The sequence below is a fragment of the Erpetoichthys calabaricus genome, chromosome 8 (genome assembly GCF_900747795.2).
Source record: "Erpetoichthys calabaricus chromosome 8, fErpCal1.3, whole genome shotgun sequence".
NCBI classification, from domain to species: Eukaryota; Metazoa; Chordata; class Cladistia; order Polypteriformes; family Polypteridae; genus Erpetoichthys; species Erpetoichthys calabaricus.
Genome location: NC_041401.2, coordinates 102,910,670 through 102,930,883, shown reverse-complemented (window position 1 = coordinate 102,930,883; position 20,214 = coordinate 102,910,670). Strand labels below are relative to the sequence as shown.

The 20,214-nt window shown below is 39.0% G+C and overlaps 1 protein-coding gene across 8 annotated transcripts in view; it reads right to left on the bottom strand.

The window, feature by feature from the left end:
- Positions 1 to 196: 196 nt before the first annotated feature.
- The window catches only part of LOC114655917 (myc box-dependent-interacting protein 1), a 106,572-nt gene continuing 86,554 nt past the window's right edge, over positions 197 to 20,214 (bottom strand). For 4 of the 8 annotated variants that reach the window (XM_028807221.2, XM_028807217.2, XM_028807220.2 and 1 more), the window contains 7 exons: positions 17,431 to 17,538; positions 16,705 to 16,728; positions 9,272 to 9,406; positions 6,496 to 6,564; positions 6,189 to 6,299; positions 2,402 to 2,503; positions 197 to 2,315 (listed from right to left, as the gene is read on the bottom strand). In XM_028807221.2, coding sequence (XP_028663054.1) covers positions 2,214 to 2,315; positions 2,402 to 2,503; positions 6,189 to 6,299; positions 6,496 to 6,564; positions 9,272 to 9,406; positions 16,705 to 16,728; positions 17,431 to 17,538 — 651 coding nt within the window. In that variant the 3' untranslated portion in view covers positions 197 to 2,213. The remainder of the gene's footprint in view (positions 2,316 to 2,401; positions 2,504 to 6,188; positions 6,300 to 6,495; positions 6,565 to 9,271; positions 9,407 to 16,704; positions 16,729 to 17,430; positions 17,539 to 20,214) is intronic. The other 4 variants (XM_051931217.1, XM_028807218.2, XM_028807222.2 and 1 more) reach the window with 3 other exon arrangements.

The window sequence follows — 20,214 nt, the reverse complement described above, 5'->3', positions numbered from 1 at the left end:
ACTGGTGACTACGTAGGGCTTTACTATCTATAAATTTTAATTTGTGTTTAGAGGCCATGCAGACTTTTGCTCTCTAGCTTACGTTTCTGTCTCTGTTCCCTTTCTGAAATTTATGTGTATCTTTTGCTTCACAACAATGACATTGTGGGGATTTCACATGGAGCAACAGCTTTCCACCAATAAAAACTACAAAGCCTACAGATTATTATCCATTTTATTCTTGCAGACCAGACATATCACAGGATGTACAACAAGAAAACACTTTCACAAATCTTTTTAAAGGAATACACTGTATCATGGCTGGATTTCCAAAGTTGCCCTCTTTCCACCCAGAAACTATGCACAACCATCCAAAAGGCAAAAAAAGTGTCACTCCAATGAACTGCATTTTTTTTTTGACATTTCTGAATGGCAAAGAAAAACAGGAGTAACCGGGACTTGGTCTGGGTGTAAAATGGGCAGCATTTTGGAAACAAGCACAAACTTCAAGTTTTTGTATCCAGTACAACCCCATCGATGCAAACTCCAAGAGCCAATCTAAGGGCTCCAGTCCAGTTTCACCTTCAGTGTTGAGTAGCTTGTGTATAGAAGGACGTAGGGCTTTCCTCTGCTTCCAGTTGCCCAATTGCAGCTGGACAAAAAAAAGACTGATGGACTAGCTTGCTTTTTCAAAGAACATACTGTAAATAGGAATTGAGTCTGTCACCAAGGCAAGTGTTCACCTATTCATTTAGGTTTAGGAAGCACAGCAGCTGAATTCAAACAAATGGCATCATGAGGTTTACAAAAATCTGTCTATGCATTCCATGTTTAAGTGTTTTCCTTGGTGTCCAAGGTGGTGTGGAAAAACCATAAGGAAGAACAAAGTAATTCACAATAGCCAGGGTAGGAACTGAAAACAGAATACTGGCCAAAGTGATATTGGGTTCCAGCTCCTTTGGAATATCATCACAACATCATTACCTTCTTCTCTTGACAGCTGTAAGCACCAAGTATTATTCAAAATTAGCAGCCATGTATTGTGCTTATTATGTCTATGGGGCCAACACAAAAGTATGGCTTCTGAGTTATACCTGTTCAAAAATACTGAAAACAAGGAGCCCACGTTTCTAGTGCCTGCCGCCTAGACAGGTTACATAGAAACTAACAAAGTTCATTAATTTCCTAAAATGATGACTAACTTCATTCTAGAAAAACCATGTTTGATGGGCTACTGCTGGTCTTACCTCCCTGTAGGGCAGGCAAATGAAGGTGTCAATGCTTCCTAGCTACATTTTTATTTGCGGTATTAGAAACCAAAACTATAATCAGAGGTTCTGCTGTCAGGTTGCAAAAAACTCTATGGGATGGAGAATGACTAAGGGCTCACAGAAGACTTTGGAAAAAAAAAAGTAAGAATTTCAATTAAAACAAGGCAGACTCTGGGATCTATAGGGCGACTGGAGTATCAGCCATCCTCCCAAAACATCCCAGCTCTGCTACTCAAGAAATTATCTTGCAATATATATTCTTTGATTTAAAATCAATTTTAGTTAGCTAATCTGAAATATAAATTTAAAGACAGCGTGACAACCTGAAGAGCGAGACTGGAGTACTTACAGGCAGCACATACAGACAGCTAGTTTACTAAAGCTAAAGTGTAAAATGAAGCATGCAAGTATTTGCCACATAATGAGGAAAAAAGGGTGCAATGGAAGTGAAGAAAGCAGATGACAGCCTGATTGTTTCACTGGTCAATAGTGACCCTGAGCTGCAGATTCAGATTCCTCATCACACTATACACATATCATAGGTGAAATGTCAAGGTGGTGTTTGGAGATAAAAAAGAAAAAAAGAAAAATCTTAAATTTCATAGCTGCAAGGTGCACAAATAACATCTGGTACACACACCGCTTTGAGATATCAACACTGAAGCAGAGTTTTTATATTCTTCACAACCCCTGACTTGTTCATTCTTGTACGCAGAAGACAAATGGCCTTCTTCAGTAATGAAAACTTTGTCCTGGGTTACGAGTGGGGAGAAGCACAATACAAATGCATTGCAACAGTATTATTAAAATGATAACAATCTCCTGAACAGGGATCCATTGCACATAGGGCAGACCTTCACTGGCAAAATAATCCTCATGGCTCAGTTTAGTAAAACCATAGCTGTAGGCTGAGGAAATTCAAACCTTTGCCATAGGGGCGTGAGCATCCATTTGAAACTTACGCTACAGTTTCTGAGTAAAGTTTTCAGGAAAAACTCCTTTGGCTTTCAGATCTCTTTCCTGCAGCCAGTCAGCTTCTTTGATTCCCATGAGCCACCCCTCATCCTAGGTGAAGAAAAGAAAAATGCTGGTCAACTGCATTGTGCTTCCAAAGAACTTAAGCACTCTGAATGTATGCCAGTTCCACTTACCTGCTCGTCTAGGTTCTCATAGGTCATCACAAGCACAAGGTCACCTGTTTTCAGATCCAGCTCATCAGAGTCAGTTGCATTATAGTCATGCAGTGCTTGAGCCTGCAAGTGAAAACCATATAGTCAACCGTTTTTCATAACATGCATCTTGCTAATTTAATGTTGTGGTGTTCTGGTGTCAATTTGCAAACTCTAGGAACAAGGCATGTCAATTCCATGAATCTGACACCATCTTGCAGCAGTGCAAACACACATACACATGCACATCCAAAAGGAAAATACAGAACAATATGTACTTCTGCATCTAAATTTCTATTATACAGCAGATTATATTGTGCATAAACAAAACATTTTTCTATGGCTATTTATGATTTTTTTGACATTTATCTATAACACACAGTGGCATGGTATTTAGTGCTACTGTCTCAAAGATTGCATGTCCTGGGTTCAAATGTTTTGCCAGGAAGTTTTCCATGTGGCATTTGCATGTTCACCCCATGTTTACGTGGGGTTTCTACCAAGTACTTCATTTTTCCTCCCACATCCACAAAGAGGTGCAAGTCAGGTTAACCGGTCATTCCAAATTGGCTCTTATGTGAGCATCACTGTGGGTGTGTACACTTGTTGGCCCAACAACGGATTGGTACCTTGTCCAGAACGGTGTCCCACCTTTTTGCAAGTGCTGCCTAAGCTTGCCCCCTCCAGTTTGACCCTGAGCTGGATTAAGCACGTTTGACAATGATGTGAGACATAGGACCATATGAATTTTCCATTTTTGGAATGACATTTTTCTGGACATCCATTCCTTCAGCAATGAATACACTGGCAGGAACAAACCCTGAAAAGGATGCCAGTCTATCTCAGGAGACTTTCATGTACAAACCATATTATGCCATACTGGACTTACCAAGCTGAAAACTGTTTATTGTTTAAAGATTATTCAACTGCTTTAGGTGTTTTATTATATTTGTAAATACATTTAAAAAAAAAATTAAACACATCTGGGCGGTACCTTGCAGTTAGGAGACCCGAGTTCGCTTCCCAGGTCCTTCCTGCGTGGAGTTTGCATGTTCTCCCCATGTCTGCGTGGGATTCTTCCGGGCGCTCCGGTTTCCTCACACAGTCCAAAGACATGGTGGTTAGGTGCATTGGCGATCCTAAATTGTCCCTAGTGTGTACTTCGTGTGTGTGCCCTGCGGTGGGCTGGCACCCTGCCCAGGGTTTCTTTTCTGCCTTGTGCCCTGTGTTGGCTGGGATTGGCTCCAGTGGACCCCCGTGACACTGTAGTTACGATATAGCGGGTTGGATAATGGATGCATGGATTAAACACATTAGTTAAATAATTTGTTTGCTTTCTGGAAACCATTTGGCAGCCTTTTTTTTCCTGAATTGATTTGATTTATTAACATTAATGACTTTTAATGCACCAAATTTGCCTTGGTTCATTAGCTTAATTACAAGGGCCAATTGACCTAAATGACTATGTTTTGCACCATCCCGACTTCAAATGCAGTTATTAAAAAAGTCTGAATTGGCATAAGAAATGATTTCCTTGATGAGGTAGAAATATATAATAAACAAGGATAGTTTCTCCATTTATTTAAAAATATTAAAATATGTGTTTCAATTTAAATGTTTAAAGTCTAAATGTTCTCAATAGTAATATAAATGTGTTATTTTTCAGCCTCTGATAGAGGTCCACAGAGGCACAGATTGCAAGTAAGGAATCAAAAATCAAAAATAAAATCATATTCATAATCATTGACCTTGAAATAGTCTAAAACGATGCCCCACATGCTTATGTTTGAAATTTGTCAATTTTAACTTCCTGCAAGTCATTTCGTTGACCACCAGTAAAGAATCAAATATCAAAAATATTATAATATCTGTGATCAACAAATCTCAAAATAGAATAAACGCTACTTCACTTGCCTATATTACTGAATGACATTTTTACAAAGTTTTGTGAAAAGGATTAATTTTGACTACTTGTATACCATTATGATGTGAATCACTGGGATGTGTTGATGTGGGATGCACAACTTCATGTCCTTCTGATCATTTTTGTCAAAGACATCTATTGATTTACTCTTTATCATAAGGGTGTAATTTCTTACACCAAATGTGGTCCAAAAATGGCCTAAAATGAGGGCTTTTCAGGTCTAGTTGGCCAAAAATAGGGTGAACCCAAAAAAACTTGACATACTCCATAACTTGACATCTAACAGTATATCATAGGTGGGGATTGTCTTGTACTGGTAAGTTAGGAGGTGATAAAAAAACTTACCAAATAGTTTCATACAAATCGGAGAGAAAAATCATAACATTTACATTAGTTTACAGAGAAACATGTGGAAGCAGAAAGGCTTCAGTGTATCGATTTTTATTTTGTAAAGCACCATTAAAAGCATTCAGTAGCATAAGGCACATTTTAGACATGATAAAATGATCATTTTATATACAATGTCTTATACAAAATCATCACTGGAATAAAAATCAGAATGCCAAAATAAATAAAATATATCACAGACACATACAGTAGGAGCCTTCCTGAATATTTTTACTCCATTAAATGGCTGTGAAAATCTGCTGATTTTATTAGAAGCGTCCGGCACAAAGAACCAGTCCCAACATGGCTTGCCAGTCTACTGCAGGTCACAGTTTCTCACATACCCATGCCTGACCAATTTAGTGTATCCGTACAGAAACCGTACTAGCCACAATGAAACCTTCTTTTGGCCAATAACGGATGCCTACCCTGTGGTCTGTATGTCGATCCCAATGCCCCAGTGCAGCAAAGGAGACACTGTGCTGTAAATATGACGCCATCTTTCAGACGAGAGGAAATGGAGGTCCTTACTCTCTGTGGTCATTAAAGATCCCTGGACATCTTTCGTAAACAGCAGGGTGTATCCCAATTTCCTGCCTAAATTTCATAACGGCCATGTCTATTCTGGACATGTAATCTGTCTCTAACTGGCTAACTATCTTTCTCAATCCATCACCAGCTAGTAGTTAATGTGTGGTGATGTACTGGTACAAAAATGGCTGCCATTGCATCATCCAGGTGGGTGCTACACATTGGAGGTGGTTGAAGAGGCTCCCCACTCTCTATGAAAAGTGCTTTGAGCGGCAAGAAAAGTGCTATATAGATGTGAAATATCTTTAATTACAATAATAATAATAATAATTACAATAAGGTAATGATTATGACATTTTTCATTTTAGGTGAACAATAACTTTAATGACATCTTACAAAACTGAAATGGACTAATTGAATTGCATAATGTTTCTCTCTTCCTCATCAATTCAGAAGTGAAAAACACAAGTCATAAGCATGTCCACCTGTTACTGCACATCATTATTATGCAACACAAATACTTAATAAATGAATGGTTTTTTTTATTTATATTTAAGAACCTATTATACATCAGTGTCACTTGAAACTGCAAAGATGTTATCAAGAATATGCACCAACCAACATAGAGGATGTTAGGATGATCAGATGCCTGGCATACTAGTTACTAGTACAGATAACATCTCTTAATTTCTTACTCACCTTTCACCAGCACCAATCAGCCTCTTTCTCATCTGCCACCTCTTCAAATCATTTACTTAAAAAATGGATTTCATATGTCTTTTAAAGTCACCCACCTGCTTATTAAATTCATGCACTTAGGTATTTCTGATACATTACATTGACTCCATGTCATGACCCTCCAATGCATATATGGTACTGTAGTATTACTCTTTACAAAGCACCTTAACTCTCAGATCTTGGACATACCTTAAAAAGAAATCCAGGTGGCAGATCCGCAGTGTCTGAAGGCATGCTCTCATAAGCACCACCATTGGTTGTTGGTGGCAAGGTCTCTGCAACCACAGCAGGAAGAGAATTCTAAGAAAAAACAAAGCAGTATAGACAAATGAAGCAGGATTTAGAGTAGCTACAATACTGAAAAACACAAGAACTAAGCTTAGACAAAACCTTTACTGACATATTATGAAAGTGACATGGAGTCTAGTGAGGACCTGGCAATTGAAGTTTTACAAATGGCATCTAACAGACACAGGGGAAAGTGAACCTGACTTACAGCAGATGTGGTGGTAAAGGCAGCTCCATTTCCACTGGTATAATCGCTACTTGTCTCTGTTTTATCAGGCTATAAAAAAGAAACACCTGTAAGATGGACACCAACAACAATTCTACCCAGAACCAGTTTAATTCAATGTTTGACACAAGCAGCAGGTCACATGATACGATGAGAAACTCATTTACAGGAGGAACCATGTGATTTGAAAGATGGAACATGGTTAGAAAAACAAAATCCTTCTCATCAGATTATATGAGGGTTATTTGGAAAACCACATCTTACATCTTAAATCTCCATGGAAATAATTCTATGAGATGATTATATTTTTGCAGTGTTAAACAAACGGTATTAGCATGTTCTTATTAAAAATCCAAACCAACCACACACCATACCACATTCTACAGTTTAGGTTCTAAGTTGCATTCACATGTGAGTGTCCATTAAATTCCAACCAGAAAGTATGAATACTGAGTATTCTTTTATATCATTCAGCAGTCTACAGATTAGCCAGAGAACAACTCACATCTGACATCTAGAGATTACTACCACTAATCTGTCACAGTCCAGAGATTACCACCAGCCATTCTAAAATCTCAATAAAATAGACATATATTCTGTCAAATCCATCCATTTCCTTAACCAGCTTATCTAGGGCAGGGTTATGGGACAACTGCCGCCTATCCCAGCAAACATTGGGCACAATGATTCTCCCTGTGGACATTTGGAAAATATAAAAACTCCATGCAGGGACCTGGGATGTGAACCCCAGTGACCTTATTGCGAAACAGCAGTGCCACCCTACTCTACATACAGTGCATCCGGAAAGTATTCACAGCGCATCACTTTTTCCACATTTTGTTATGTTAGCCTTATTCCAAAATGGATTAAATTAATTTTTTTCCTCAGAATTCTACACACAACACCCCATAATGACAACGTGAAAAAAGTTTACTTGAGGTTTTTGCAAATTTATTAAAAATAAAAAAACTGAGAAATCACATGTACATAAGTATTCACAGCCTTTGCTCAATACTTTGTCGATGCACCTTTGGCAGCAATTACAGCCTGAAGTCTTTTTGAATATGATGCCACAAGCTTGGCACACCTATCCTTGGCCAGTTTCGCCCATTCCTCTTTGCAGCACCTCTCAAGCTCCATCAGGTTGGATGGGAAGCGTCGGTGCACAGCCATTTTAAGATCTCTCCAGAGATGTTCAATCAGATTCAAGTCTGGGCTCTGGCTGGGCCACTCAAGGACATTCACAGAGTTGTCCTGAAGCCACTCCTTTGATATCTTGGCTGTGTGCTTAGGGTCGTTATCCTGCGGAAAGATGAACCATCGCCCCAGTCTGAGGTCAAAAGCACTCTGGAGCAGGTTTTCATCCAGGATGTCTCTGTATATTGCTGCAGTCATCTTTCCCTTTATCCTGACTAGTCTCCCAGTCCCTGCCGCTGAAAAACATCCCCACAGCATGATGCTGCCACCACCATGCTTCACTGTAGGGATGGTATTGGCCTGGTGATGAGCGGTGCCTGGTTTCCTCCAAATGTGACGCCTGGCATTCATAGCAAAGAGTTCAATCTTTGTCTCATCAGACCAGAGAATTTTCTTTCTCATGGTCTGAGAGTCCTTCAGGTGCCTTTTGGCAAACTCCAGGCAGGCTGCCATGTGCCTTTTACTGAGGAGTGACTTTCGTCTGGCCACTCTACCATATAGGCCTGATTGGTGGATTGCTGCAGAGATGGTTGTCCTTCTGGAAGGTCCTCCTCTCTCCACAGAGGACCTCTGGAGCTCTGACAGAGTGACCATCGGGTTCTTGGTCACCTCCCTGACTAAGGCCCTTTTCCCCCGATCGCACAGTTTAGATGGCCAGCCAGCTCTAGGAAGAGTCCTGGTGGTTTCGAACTTCTTCCACTTATGGATGAAGGAGGCCACTGTGCTCATTGGCACCTTCAAAGCAGCAGAAATTTTTCTGTAACCTTCCCCAGATTTGTGCTTCGAGACAATCCTGTCTCAGAGGTCTACAGACAGTTCCTTTGACTTCATGCTTGGTTTGTGTTCTGACATGAACTGTCAACTGTGGGACCTTATATAGACAGGTGTGTGCCTTTCCAAATCATGTCCCAATCAACTGAATTTACCACAGGTGGACTCCAATTAAGCTGCAGAAACATCTCAAGGATGATCAGGGGAAACAGGATGCACCTGAGCTCAATTTTGAGCTTCATGGCAAAGGCTGTGAATACTTATGTACATGTGCTTTCTCAATTTTTTTATTTTTTAATAAATTTGCAAAAATCTCAAGTAAACTTTTTTCACGTTGTTATGGGGTGTTGTGTGTAGAATTCTGAGGAAAAAAATGAATTTAATCCATTTTGGAATAAGGCTGTAACATAACAAAATGTGGAAAAAGTGATGCACTGTGAATACTTTCCGGATGCACTGTAGTTCTGTATTTATCGAAGCATGACATTGTATTATGGCTAGAAAGTGCTGTTCACCACAATTATGCTAACAGGTTTTTAAGACAGTTAGACATATGAAGAAGTTCTTGTTTAAGCCATCCATGAACTGGAAAAGCCTGGCTTGTACCACCAAGTGCTGTGGCTTTTTGAGAAACTGCATTAATGCAATAAGAAATCCAGCATTAATGAATTAGAACAGATGACGGCAGAGCAGGTCTGTTTCAACAGACACCTGGCTGCTTTATTACTACTGTATCTGGATAAGGCAGGCTGGTAGTAATGAACCTTCTAGGCTCATGCTTTCCACTTACATTGATTTGTGACGTTTCTGTAGTAGAGTCAGAGGGCTGGGTGGACCTCTCCACAGCAAAACCAGTGTCGGCTGCAGAGGCGTCCCCGCAGAGCTCCCCAGTCGGCCCCTGAGCAGTGGAAGGATTCTGTTCATGCTATGAGGTGAGGAAAGTGAAGCGGAGGAGTAAGGATGAAAGAGGCAGAAAATAAACAGATAAAAATACGAGGAGGTTTCTAGATCCAGTGGTTTATGCTCGTGGCTAGGAATACAGTTTGACAATTGCTCCCGTTCTACATCTTTGCCTTCCAAAGTAAAATACACTGTTTTATATCAGAGGCTTATCCCATAGGAAGAACTTGTTCCAAGAAGCCTTTTCCATTTCTTTCAAATACACTAACATGCACAATGATTAAATGTTTGCCAATGCAAACTCTATCAAGGAATCAGCCTCTTTGACACAACAAGTGTTCAGCAAACATGTCAATACTCACAGTACATATAAAGATTAGTATACCTGCACATTAAACTTAACAGTATATTACGAACATTTTTACTTAATTACTGTAAAATAATGCATATTTACCAAATTTGCTCACATTAATAAAATATTTATGAATTTATTAGAAATTATCCTGTCAAACCTTGGAATCATGTTGATTACAGCATAATATAAGTTTAAAAAAAATCTCATTTTTCTTCCTTCCCTCATTTTCACTTTTACTCAAGTATTTTATTAATCCTTTTAATTATGTTTAATAGAAACCATCAGGTGCAAGGCCACCTACCACAGGGGACAGTCACACTAATACCTACTGTTCACACATACCAAGCGAGTTTAGGAAATAAATTAACTCGGCATAAAAATCTTTAACAGATTGGGTGAAAGGAGTGACCTGAAAAACCATCTGCAAGGTCAAAGGGGTGGGGGTCTAACAAGCTTAACTACTGTTAAATTGTGAATATAAGTGATTTGTCATAAACTATCCTGTTTTACTGACACTCCTACATTGCGCCAGTAATATTCATATTATAAATGCTATATGTATACAGGTGCTGGTCATAAAATTAGAATATCATGACAAAGTTGATTTATTTCAGTAATTCCATTCAAAAAGTGAAACTTGTATATTAGATTCATTCATTACACACAGACTGATGTATTTCAAATGTTTATTTCTTTTAATGTTGATGATTATAACTGACAACTAATGAAAGTCCCAAATTCAGTATCTCGGAAAATTAGAATATTGTGAAAAGGTTCAATATTGAAGACACCTGGTGCCACACTCTAATCAGCTAATTAACTCAAAACACCTGCAAAAGCCTTTAAATGGTCTCTCAGTCTAGTTCTGTAGGCTACACAATTATGGGGAAGACTGCTGACTTGACAGTTGTCCAAAAGACAACCATTGACACTTTGCACAAGGAGGGCAAGACACAAAAGGTCACTGCTAAAGAGGCTGGCTGTTCACAGAGCTCTGTGTCCAAGCACATTAATAGAGAGGCGAAGGGAAGGACAAGATGTGGTAGAAAAAAGTGTACAAGCAATAGGGATAACCGCACCCTGGAGAGGATTGTGAAACAAAACCCATTCAAAAATGTGGGGGAGATTCACAAAGAGTGGACTGCAGCTGGAGTCAGTGCTTCAAGAACCACCACGCACAGACGTATGCAAGACATGGGTTTCAGCTGTCGCATTCCTTGTGTCAAGCCACTCTTGAACAAGAGACAGCGTCAGAAGCGTCTCGCCTGGGCTAAAGACAAAAAGGACTGGACTGCTGCTGAGTGGTCCAAAGTTATGTTCTCTGATGAAAGTAAGTTTTGCATTTCCTTTGGAAATCAAGGTCCCAGAGTCTGGAGGAAGAGAAGAGAGGCGCAGAATCCACGTTGCGTGAGGTCCAGTGTAAAGTTTCCACAGTCAGTGATGGTTTGGGGTGCCATGTCATCTGCTGGTGTTGGTCCATTGTGTTTTCTGAGGTCCAAGGTCAATGCAGCCGTCTACCAGGAAGTTTTAGAGCACTTCATGCTTCCTGCTGCTGACGAACTTTATGGAGATGCAGATTTCATTTTCCAACGGGACCTGGCACCTGCACACAGTGCCAAAGCTACCAGTACCTGGTTTAAGGACCATGGTATCCCTGTTCTTGATTGGCCAGCAAACTCGCCTGACCTTAACCCCATAGAAAATCTATGGGGTATTGTGAAGAGGAAGATGCAATACGCCAGACCCAACAATTCAGAAGAGCTGAAGGCCACTATCAGAGCAACATGGGCTCTCATAACACCTGAGCAGTGCCACAGACTGATCGACTCCATGCCACGGCGCATTGCTGCAGTAATCCAGGCCAAAGGAGCCCCAACTAAATATTGAGTGCTGTACATGCTCATACTTTTCATGTTCATACCTTTCAGTTGGCCAACATTTCTAAAAATCTTTTTTTTGCATTGGTCTTAATTTATATTCTAATTTTCCGAGATACTGAATTTGGGACTTTCATTAGTTGTCAGTTATAATTATCAACATCAAAAGAAATAAACATTTGAAATACATCAGTCTGTGTGTAATGAAAGAATCTAATATACAAGTTTCACTTTTTGAATGGAATTACTGAAATAAATCAATTTTGTCATGATATTCTAATTTTATGACCAGCACCTGTACTTGTGGTAACAGGTTTTTTGCTTAGTGTTACTCTCATATTGTGAAAAACCTTGTTGCCCTAAATATGGTTATTTGCTATATGGTTACAGCAGTAATGAAAATGGTATACTTCTATGCCTCAGAGATTTATTAAAAATGTAGAAGTGACTGTATGCCTATGTGCAACAGTGACAAAACAGCACAGGATGGTTACACTTCTGATGTCCTTTGGGCTAACATGCTAATACATTTGTCATTGGTGATAGATTATAGATATTTTCATGTTATGAGGCCCAGACAACATTCTACATTACCCACCTTTTTCCAAAATCAAGGTCTACTTATGCTTGTGCAAGTAGTCCCATGCAGACATGGACAATATACAAATCTCACACAAGCATGAAGCAGACCATAAACATGGGTTAGTACATATTGTCGGAAACAAAAGTGTGGTGAATCTCTTATGAGGACCATTTTAAGGTTACACCGGGTTAATGGTGGGGAGTTGGACCAGCTATTTACACAATGTCTAAGCAGAATGGAGAAACACAGACTTCTCAGCAAGCACATAATGCTCCCTAACACAGTTCTGACACCTGAATGACAATCGATGAAACCTGCATCCTGTACTGCAACCATGAACATTACTAGACATCTCCCAGTTTTAGCCCCAAACCTAGAGATAGACTTTAGTATGAACAATTTGTGAGTCCAGATGTGCACTGATCCTTTTTGGAAAAAGAATAAGAAAAATATTGAGCAGAATAAAAATGTATTCTGATTCAGAGCTGAGAATTAACCAAGTAGTCTTTCAATAAAATCTACATCTACATCATCAAGTGAATCAATGCTTTCAGAGTTAAAGCCTGTTAAACATGTAATGTCTCATGCTAATTCTTGTTTTATTTGTGCAAGTCCCTATTTATGATATCTATATTTATATCTTGATTAGTCAAAAATCCCTATTTATGATATCTATATTTATATTTTGATTAGTCAAAAATCTTATTAGAGGTAGTCAGAGTTTGAAATGCAGATATCTGTATTTCTGTTTTGTTTAGCGAAAATTTGTTGATTTTCTAATTGACTTATGTGAAGTTTTCAGTTGGAGACATTTATAATTAAATTTTGATTAGCTAAAATTAGAATTACAGATCTATTTTAATGTGTTTTAAATTTAATATCTATAAAATGTCATTTTTAATATCTAAAAGACAGGCCATTAAAAATATTTGTATTCATATTTACAGATATTGTATGTCAGAAATCCCATACAAGTTAATGGAAAAAATTGTGTATATTCACACACACACACACATACACACATTCTGTATGTATATATATATATATATATATATATATATATATATATAATATTGTAAGCGACAGGGGGCACCACTGAGCCCCAAAACCCCAGACACACCACACTATACATTCCCAGGTGCAAAATAAACTGTTTTATTTTCACAAACACAAGTCAATCTACAAACCACAGTCCTCCATTTCCTCTTCCAGGTGAGCTTTGCCTTCTGACTCCCCAGAGGAGGCTGAATGGCTCGCTTTTATTTCAGACTCAGGAGTACTTCCAGTACCGGGGCATAGCGCAATGCAAGCACTTCCGGGCCAGACGGAAGTCTCCTGAAGCAGTGAGTCGCTCTCCCTGCAGCAACCTCTAGCGGCACCCAAGGACTCTGACAGGGTTGTCCCTCAGGCCTACAACTCCCATAAATCCCTGCAGGTGTCCTTACTGGGTCCATGCCAGCAGAGCACTGCCATCTATCATACTGGGGGAGGAACTGCCTCCCTACCTTATCCATTAAGTCAGGGGTGCCCAGCTCCAGTCCTGGAGGGCCGCAGTGGCTGCAGGTTTTCATGCTAACCCTTTCTTAATTAGTGACCTGTTTTTGCTGCAAATTAACTTCTTTTGAATTCATTTTATTTGACTTCCACAATTTCAGAAATGTCTGCTATTGCACAATGAGAGCAGCAACAAGCCATGGAATTAAAGAATGGGTTTAATTAACGACAAGACTCAGCGCCTCATTAAGCAACTGGTTGGAGTGAAATCAGTTGGAGTTTGAGGCCCTGACTTAGTTGGTCTTCTGTTAGCTCACTCACTTCATATTTCACTGCTGTTTGGATGCCATTTAAGGAAAGAGATGAAACAAGTCAGAGGAACGATGAAGAAATTCAGGGAAACATTTCTTAAAAACCAAGTTAATTAAAATGAATTCAAAAGAAGTTAATTAGCAGCAAAAACAGATCACTAATTAAGAAAAGGGTTCGAGTGAAAACCTTCAGCCACTGCGGCCCTCCAGGACTGGAGTTGGGCACCCCTGCATTAAGTTATCCCTTTGTAAGGGAAGTTGCATTAGTTCCATCCCAGGCAGGTTATGCCTCCTTCCGTACTGTCCTTCTATGACGGCGTCCCAAATGCCACCATTATGATGGCTTGCTTGAAGAGCAATGTCCATCTCAGCTTCTAATAAATTTGCATTTGTTATCACTTTCATTTATGTCCAGTTTGGCCTTCTTACTAAGCCAATCAAAATACAGTATTCTAAAAATTATAAGGTTTAGAAACTACAAAATCAAACCACTGCACCAGACCTTCCAACAAAAATGTCTGTCCATATTCATAATAAACAGACCATTGAATCTACACGATTAGAAGAAATCAGAAACAACAAAAATCGAATCACTACTCCACACTCTCCAATCCAAAAGACTGTTTCGATGTAAAATCCTGAGAGGACTCCTGAATCCATTTCTGAAACTGGAATTTGTCTACTACAAACATCCATCCATCCATCCATTTTCCAACCTGCTGAATCCGAACACAGGGTCACGGGGGTCTGCTGGAGCCAATCCCAGCCAACACAGGGCACAAGGCAGGAAACAATCCTGGGCAGGGTGCCAAACCACCGCAGGACACACACAAACACACACCAAGCACACACTAGGGCCAATTTAGAATCGCCAATCCACCTAACCTGCATGACTTTGGAATGTGGGAGGAAACCGGAGCGCCCGGAGGAAACCCACGCAGACACGGGGAGAACATGCAAACTCCACGCAGGGAGGACCCGGGAATCGAACCCAGGTCCCCAGATCACCCAACTGCGAGGCAGCAGCGCTACCCACTGCGCCACCGTGCCGCCCTACTACAAACAATTTCTGCAAAATATCAGATTCAGTGAAAAATGAAAATTTCAAAAAACAGTTGATTTTTTAAAAATAAGTTACATTTGATTTATGGCAAAAGTATTTTTCATACTTAGAATATTATTTGAAGCATATTTTTGTTAATGTTAGTTGAGTTGGAAACAACCCAAAATCAAGTATTCGCTACACATTTTTTGCTCTCAGTCAGTATTTGTTTTCTCCCTTCTTTTTCCTTCAAAATAGCCATTTAGAAGGTTTGAAAGGTGCCCTTTATTATCTGAAAGACAGAAAGCTGTTGCTTAAATTGTTTTTAATGAAATATGCAAGGTCAGATTGATCCATCCATTGCCTTGACAAGATAACTGGTACACAGACAGGAAAAGACTACACTACCTTCCTTTATTGAAAAAGCATTTTGGGAATACAAGTAAGGAAATCTATGAGGACCTAGTAAAGGAGCTTCTCTCTTCCTGCCTAATACTTGGGTGCAACATGTCTTTAAAAATCCATTTACTAAATTCATATCTGGATTTTTCCCCAAGAACAGCAAGGAAGCAATCTCTGAAGAACTTACGGAGAAGTTCCACCAGGACATTGCTCAAACACAGAGATGTTCTAGTACATGTGTTGGTCATTCCACTGTGAAACTCCTTTAGAGAATTATAAGAGAAAAAAACTATTATGTGATGACTTCTTGCAAGTAATAATTGGAATTAAAACAAGTATATAATTAATTTGTATATTTTTCAATTTTAATTAATTAATTTTAAAAATATATTAAGTTTTTTTTTTTCCTTTAAAATAGTTTTTTTTTATTTTAATGTGATAGAGCAATTATGTAGTCAGGTTTGGATTCAGCTTCCTCAAGTTTACAAAAAAACTAAAACTAAAATTTTTTGCTGACCAGTGTAATTATTAAGTGGCAAACTGCATAATTAAGCACAAACCTTATGAACAGTGATAATTGCAGTAGAAATTGGTACTAAAATATCTAAATATCAATTACATAAAACTTGGAGACTGAGCCAAACTGAGAGCTGCTAAGCCTTTTAGATCATAACCACTAAAATTGGTCAGGCCATTCACTGTCAAACATTGTGCAGATTTCACCTTCTCTAGCTTTGAATTAGCAAAATTCAGACAAGGAATCACAAAAGTTTACAAAATGTCACCGGAGACATTAGATGTTGATGGCCATGAGCATAGCAACAACAAACACAGCATGTCAACAGCATCTGCAGCAAATCATTGTGTGCAATACCCCAATAAAATATAAACAAAAATGAAACAAATCTCACAATTCTAATTCATAAAAAAATATGAACAAGATAGAACGAGGCTTACATGCTACCAGAATCTAACAGAGAGCAGTAGACTTGCATGGCATGCATTCAGCAGCCATAGCCAGAAAAAAGGTTGCAGAGGATGGCCAAGAGAGAGAGTACAGCATTTTCCAACAGGAAAAATGTCAAAGGAAGTGATATCGAATGCACAGAGATGGAAGAGAGGGGGTAGATGCTTTGAGTTCAGACTAAATGGTCAGCTGAGGGTGTGTGCAGTACTAAAGAACGTGAGGGAAAAGGTAAAGAATGGAGAGGTATAGCGAACATGCCAAGAGGCATTTGAATAAGGGAATTTCTGCTTACCTCCCATAAATCCCATGATAAAGGCTGAACATGACAAGAAGGATAGAGAGGAACAAATAAATACAGGCACATATAGTATACTGATACATTCTCATCATTCTAGACAACTCTGGATTGTACTTGTTTATACTAGCCCTATATTTTATTTAGCTTGTTAACTTTTACAAAAAGCAGTACTTCCCATTGTCTAATCCACCTTCAGTAGCAGTAAACATTGCAGATACTTAGATAATATAAAGTAGACGCTAGGGATCACCCTCTGCCTCTTTACAGAGCAAAACTGTGTTTGGTTATGATATAAAGAAACAAACCTGATTATTCCAATAGCACAGAGTATGAGTGCATATACTTTGACTCATTGCCAGAATCATAAAAAAATGGGCTCATGTATGAAGGCAGGAGGCTAGGAGTTTAGAAGTATTCATAGGTAGACTAGTAATGCATTGGGTATAACCACATGAACAAGTAACAGGAAAAGGAAGAAGGCAATCCTATAGTGGAAGGGAAGGGGCAAGAAGAAAGCAGACTAGAAAATGGAAAGGACCATATTTAATGGGCAATAGGAGAACAACAAGTCATCAAAATTCTTTCCATTGGCTTGCTAATTCCTCCCACTTTCTGACATCTACACCGTATCATAGAATATGAATATATATGAAGAGGGCAGGGTTGAGCCTCAGTGGAGGTGTCTGACCCGGTCCACTATAGTACACTGAGTTTACCCACCTGTTGAGCAGGAGAGACTCCTGGCCCGCCTGGACTTGCTGAGCTTTTGATTGGATCGAAATCCAGATCCAACAAGCTGGCTCCCTCTTGAGGCAAAGGGGCCTCAAACTGTGCAGCGACAGGGAGAAAAGCAGGAGGTTTAGATACATGAACAATATGGCACTTGGTTGTGGCTAATGATTTGAAATAAAATCAATGCATGGGAGGTGGGATTGTCCGAATGGAACATGGACAGGATGGGCTGCTTCAAGGTACCAGAAGGAAGTAGACAAATGAGAGAGACACGGCGTTCAGCTATGAAATTAAAATAAAAGCAAAATAGGAATGGATTTGAATGCTATGAGTCGCTTGCTCCCCAAACTGAATATCTTTTTTTGTCAACAATGTTGGGGACAGATGTGCTAGGTATTTGCAATTAAAAAGGTCACGTGAAGTGAAAAAATTATATTGATTGCTATTGAGTGTTGATTTATATTTTTGTTTCAACTGTCCTTATGTTGAAAGGCTCAGAGATGTATCCATTTGTCCTCCCTACATGCCCAAGGTATTAATTATTATAAGGGGTGGCATAGGTGGCTAAGAAAGACTGGTACTAATATTCTAAAATTGTCACTTCCTGGCAAAGTCACTCAAAAGAGTCTGCCTGCAGACCTCCATTGGCGGACCCCTTTGTATCTGCTCCAGCCACAGGACCCTATGATGTCATTCAGGGGAGTGCAAGTAGAGGTGTGAAGCAGAGAAGCTTGGCACAGAGATCTCTTGAAAAGCAGCTGTTCAGTGAGTCCCCAGGAGTAAAACATTGGTGTAGTGGAAAAGCATAAAGACAGAAATGGAAGTTATGCATAAATAAATATGTTTAGCTGCATTCACTAATAAATCCTAACACTAAAAATCAAAAAGTGTACAATTTCAGTAACAGAAGATAATTTACTATTTCTAAATGTCTGTTCAGCTCAACTTAATCTATCTATTATTACAGCTTTGCAGGGAGCTGGAATTTATTCCAACAACATCAGGCTCAATGCAGAAATCAACTGTGGATGCAACACCAGTCCATCACAGAGAACATTAATTGATTTGAGATCAGTTTAATGTCACTAGACATCCTGATTTGCACAATTTTGTAATATGGGAGGAAACATAGGGTCCAGATTGGAATGTGAACCCATGTCCCTATAGCAGTGAGTAAGCTGTGCATACTGCAGTACTATCAAACCATCTTATTTAATTCAGTATTTATTTTGAAGTGTTTGCAGAGAAGAAATAATAAATTGCTAGATCAGCTTGCAACAATGACAGTGATTTAGGCAGGAACCTTTGCGTTTGCTGGTTGATCGCTAAATATGCTGGGTGATTAAAGATGGATAATTAATGCTTGAAACATTATACTGCTGTAATTTCTGTGCTCCTGCTTCAACTCTCCATTTATTTTCCGGTTTAACTTTGTCATTTTGAAGAGGGCATTACTGTGAGTGATGTTGCCGAAATCACTCCTGTCAAAAAAAAAAATTGAAGCTTCTACTCCAGCCGTTCCTTTAATCACTTTGTGGTGTCCTTTATTTGATTAATTTTTATTTTTTATTTTTTGTAAACTTTTAAATTCTTCCTGACCTTGATACTTGCATATTATTTCTTTCTTCTGTTTTACTGCTGACCTCTCCTGAGTGACGATCATGTTTTAATGTTTTCCACCTCTCTAGTATAAGGTGGCCATGTACATAATGCTGAGAATTCACCCCATGCCATAATTTACTCCTACTAGTGAAACATTTTTTGTGATCAAATTTCCAGCCCTTTGACAGTAGTAACCTGTTCTGACTTAAATTAACCAAACGTTGGGGGCTACACTAAGTGTGACTGGGCATAAAATCCAGTTTGGGCATCTAGAGATTCTTGCCACATTAACATCTCCCTCCTTTCACTGACATGCATAAAAGGCATTTTGGCTTAATTTGGATAGTCACATAATGGTGCTCAGTAGAAGCTGCAGTAAGAGATCCCGTTACCATGTGTCACCCTGAGCAAATATCCTCCCTTGGCTATAGCTCTTAAAATAAAATGCAATAAAACCTTTCATATCATGGACAAGAAAATAAAAAATATATTTATATGTTTGGCACATTGTGTGTTAATACTGTTAATGGCTCCTGCATTAAGAAAAAAAATTATTTCCACTGTCTAGCCTTTGAAGCCAAATGGACGAAAGCCAATACAGTATATCGATATCCAGATATCTCACTCATTGATATTGGGTCTGGCTTTGATTGTGTTTAACAGGGGTATGGACAAGTTTTTCTCATTTCATTTGTTAATTTTTTTATACAAATTGAGTAATACGTGAATGGAACATAACAGGATTTGTACTGTGCATTGTGTAATTTGGGATGGCAATGGTAATAAATCCAATTCAGAGGGGCATCTGTAAATATTCCTTTTGCAAGTGATTTTCATGTTGAAACTTCTACACAGCCAGACTTGTACCCCAAAACTTGAACACTAATTAGATATTGGTCAGATCATTCAGCTTTTTTTTAGAAAATGAGTTCTGAGTCAATGTTTGTTTTTTTACCTTCCATGCTTATTGGCTAATGTGAAACTGATCCTTTGCCCACTGCTAAAATTTACTTAAGACCACTTTCTGCAACATATTGGAATGCTACCCGTTTAGAATGACTCAAATGCTTTATTAAAACTTGGGCCCAATATTACTCTGGCTGAAATGATGAGGGGCTGATCCAACACTGGAACCATGTTGTACTATACAGTGTGAGTTGGCTAGGAAAG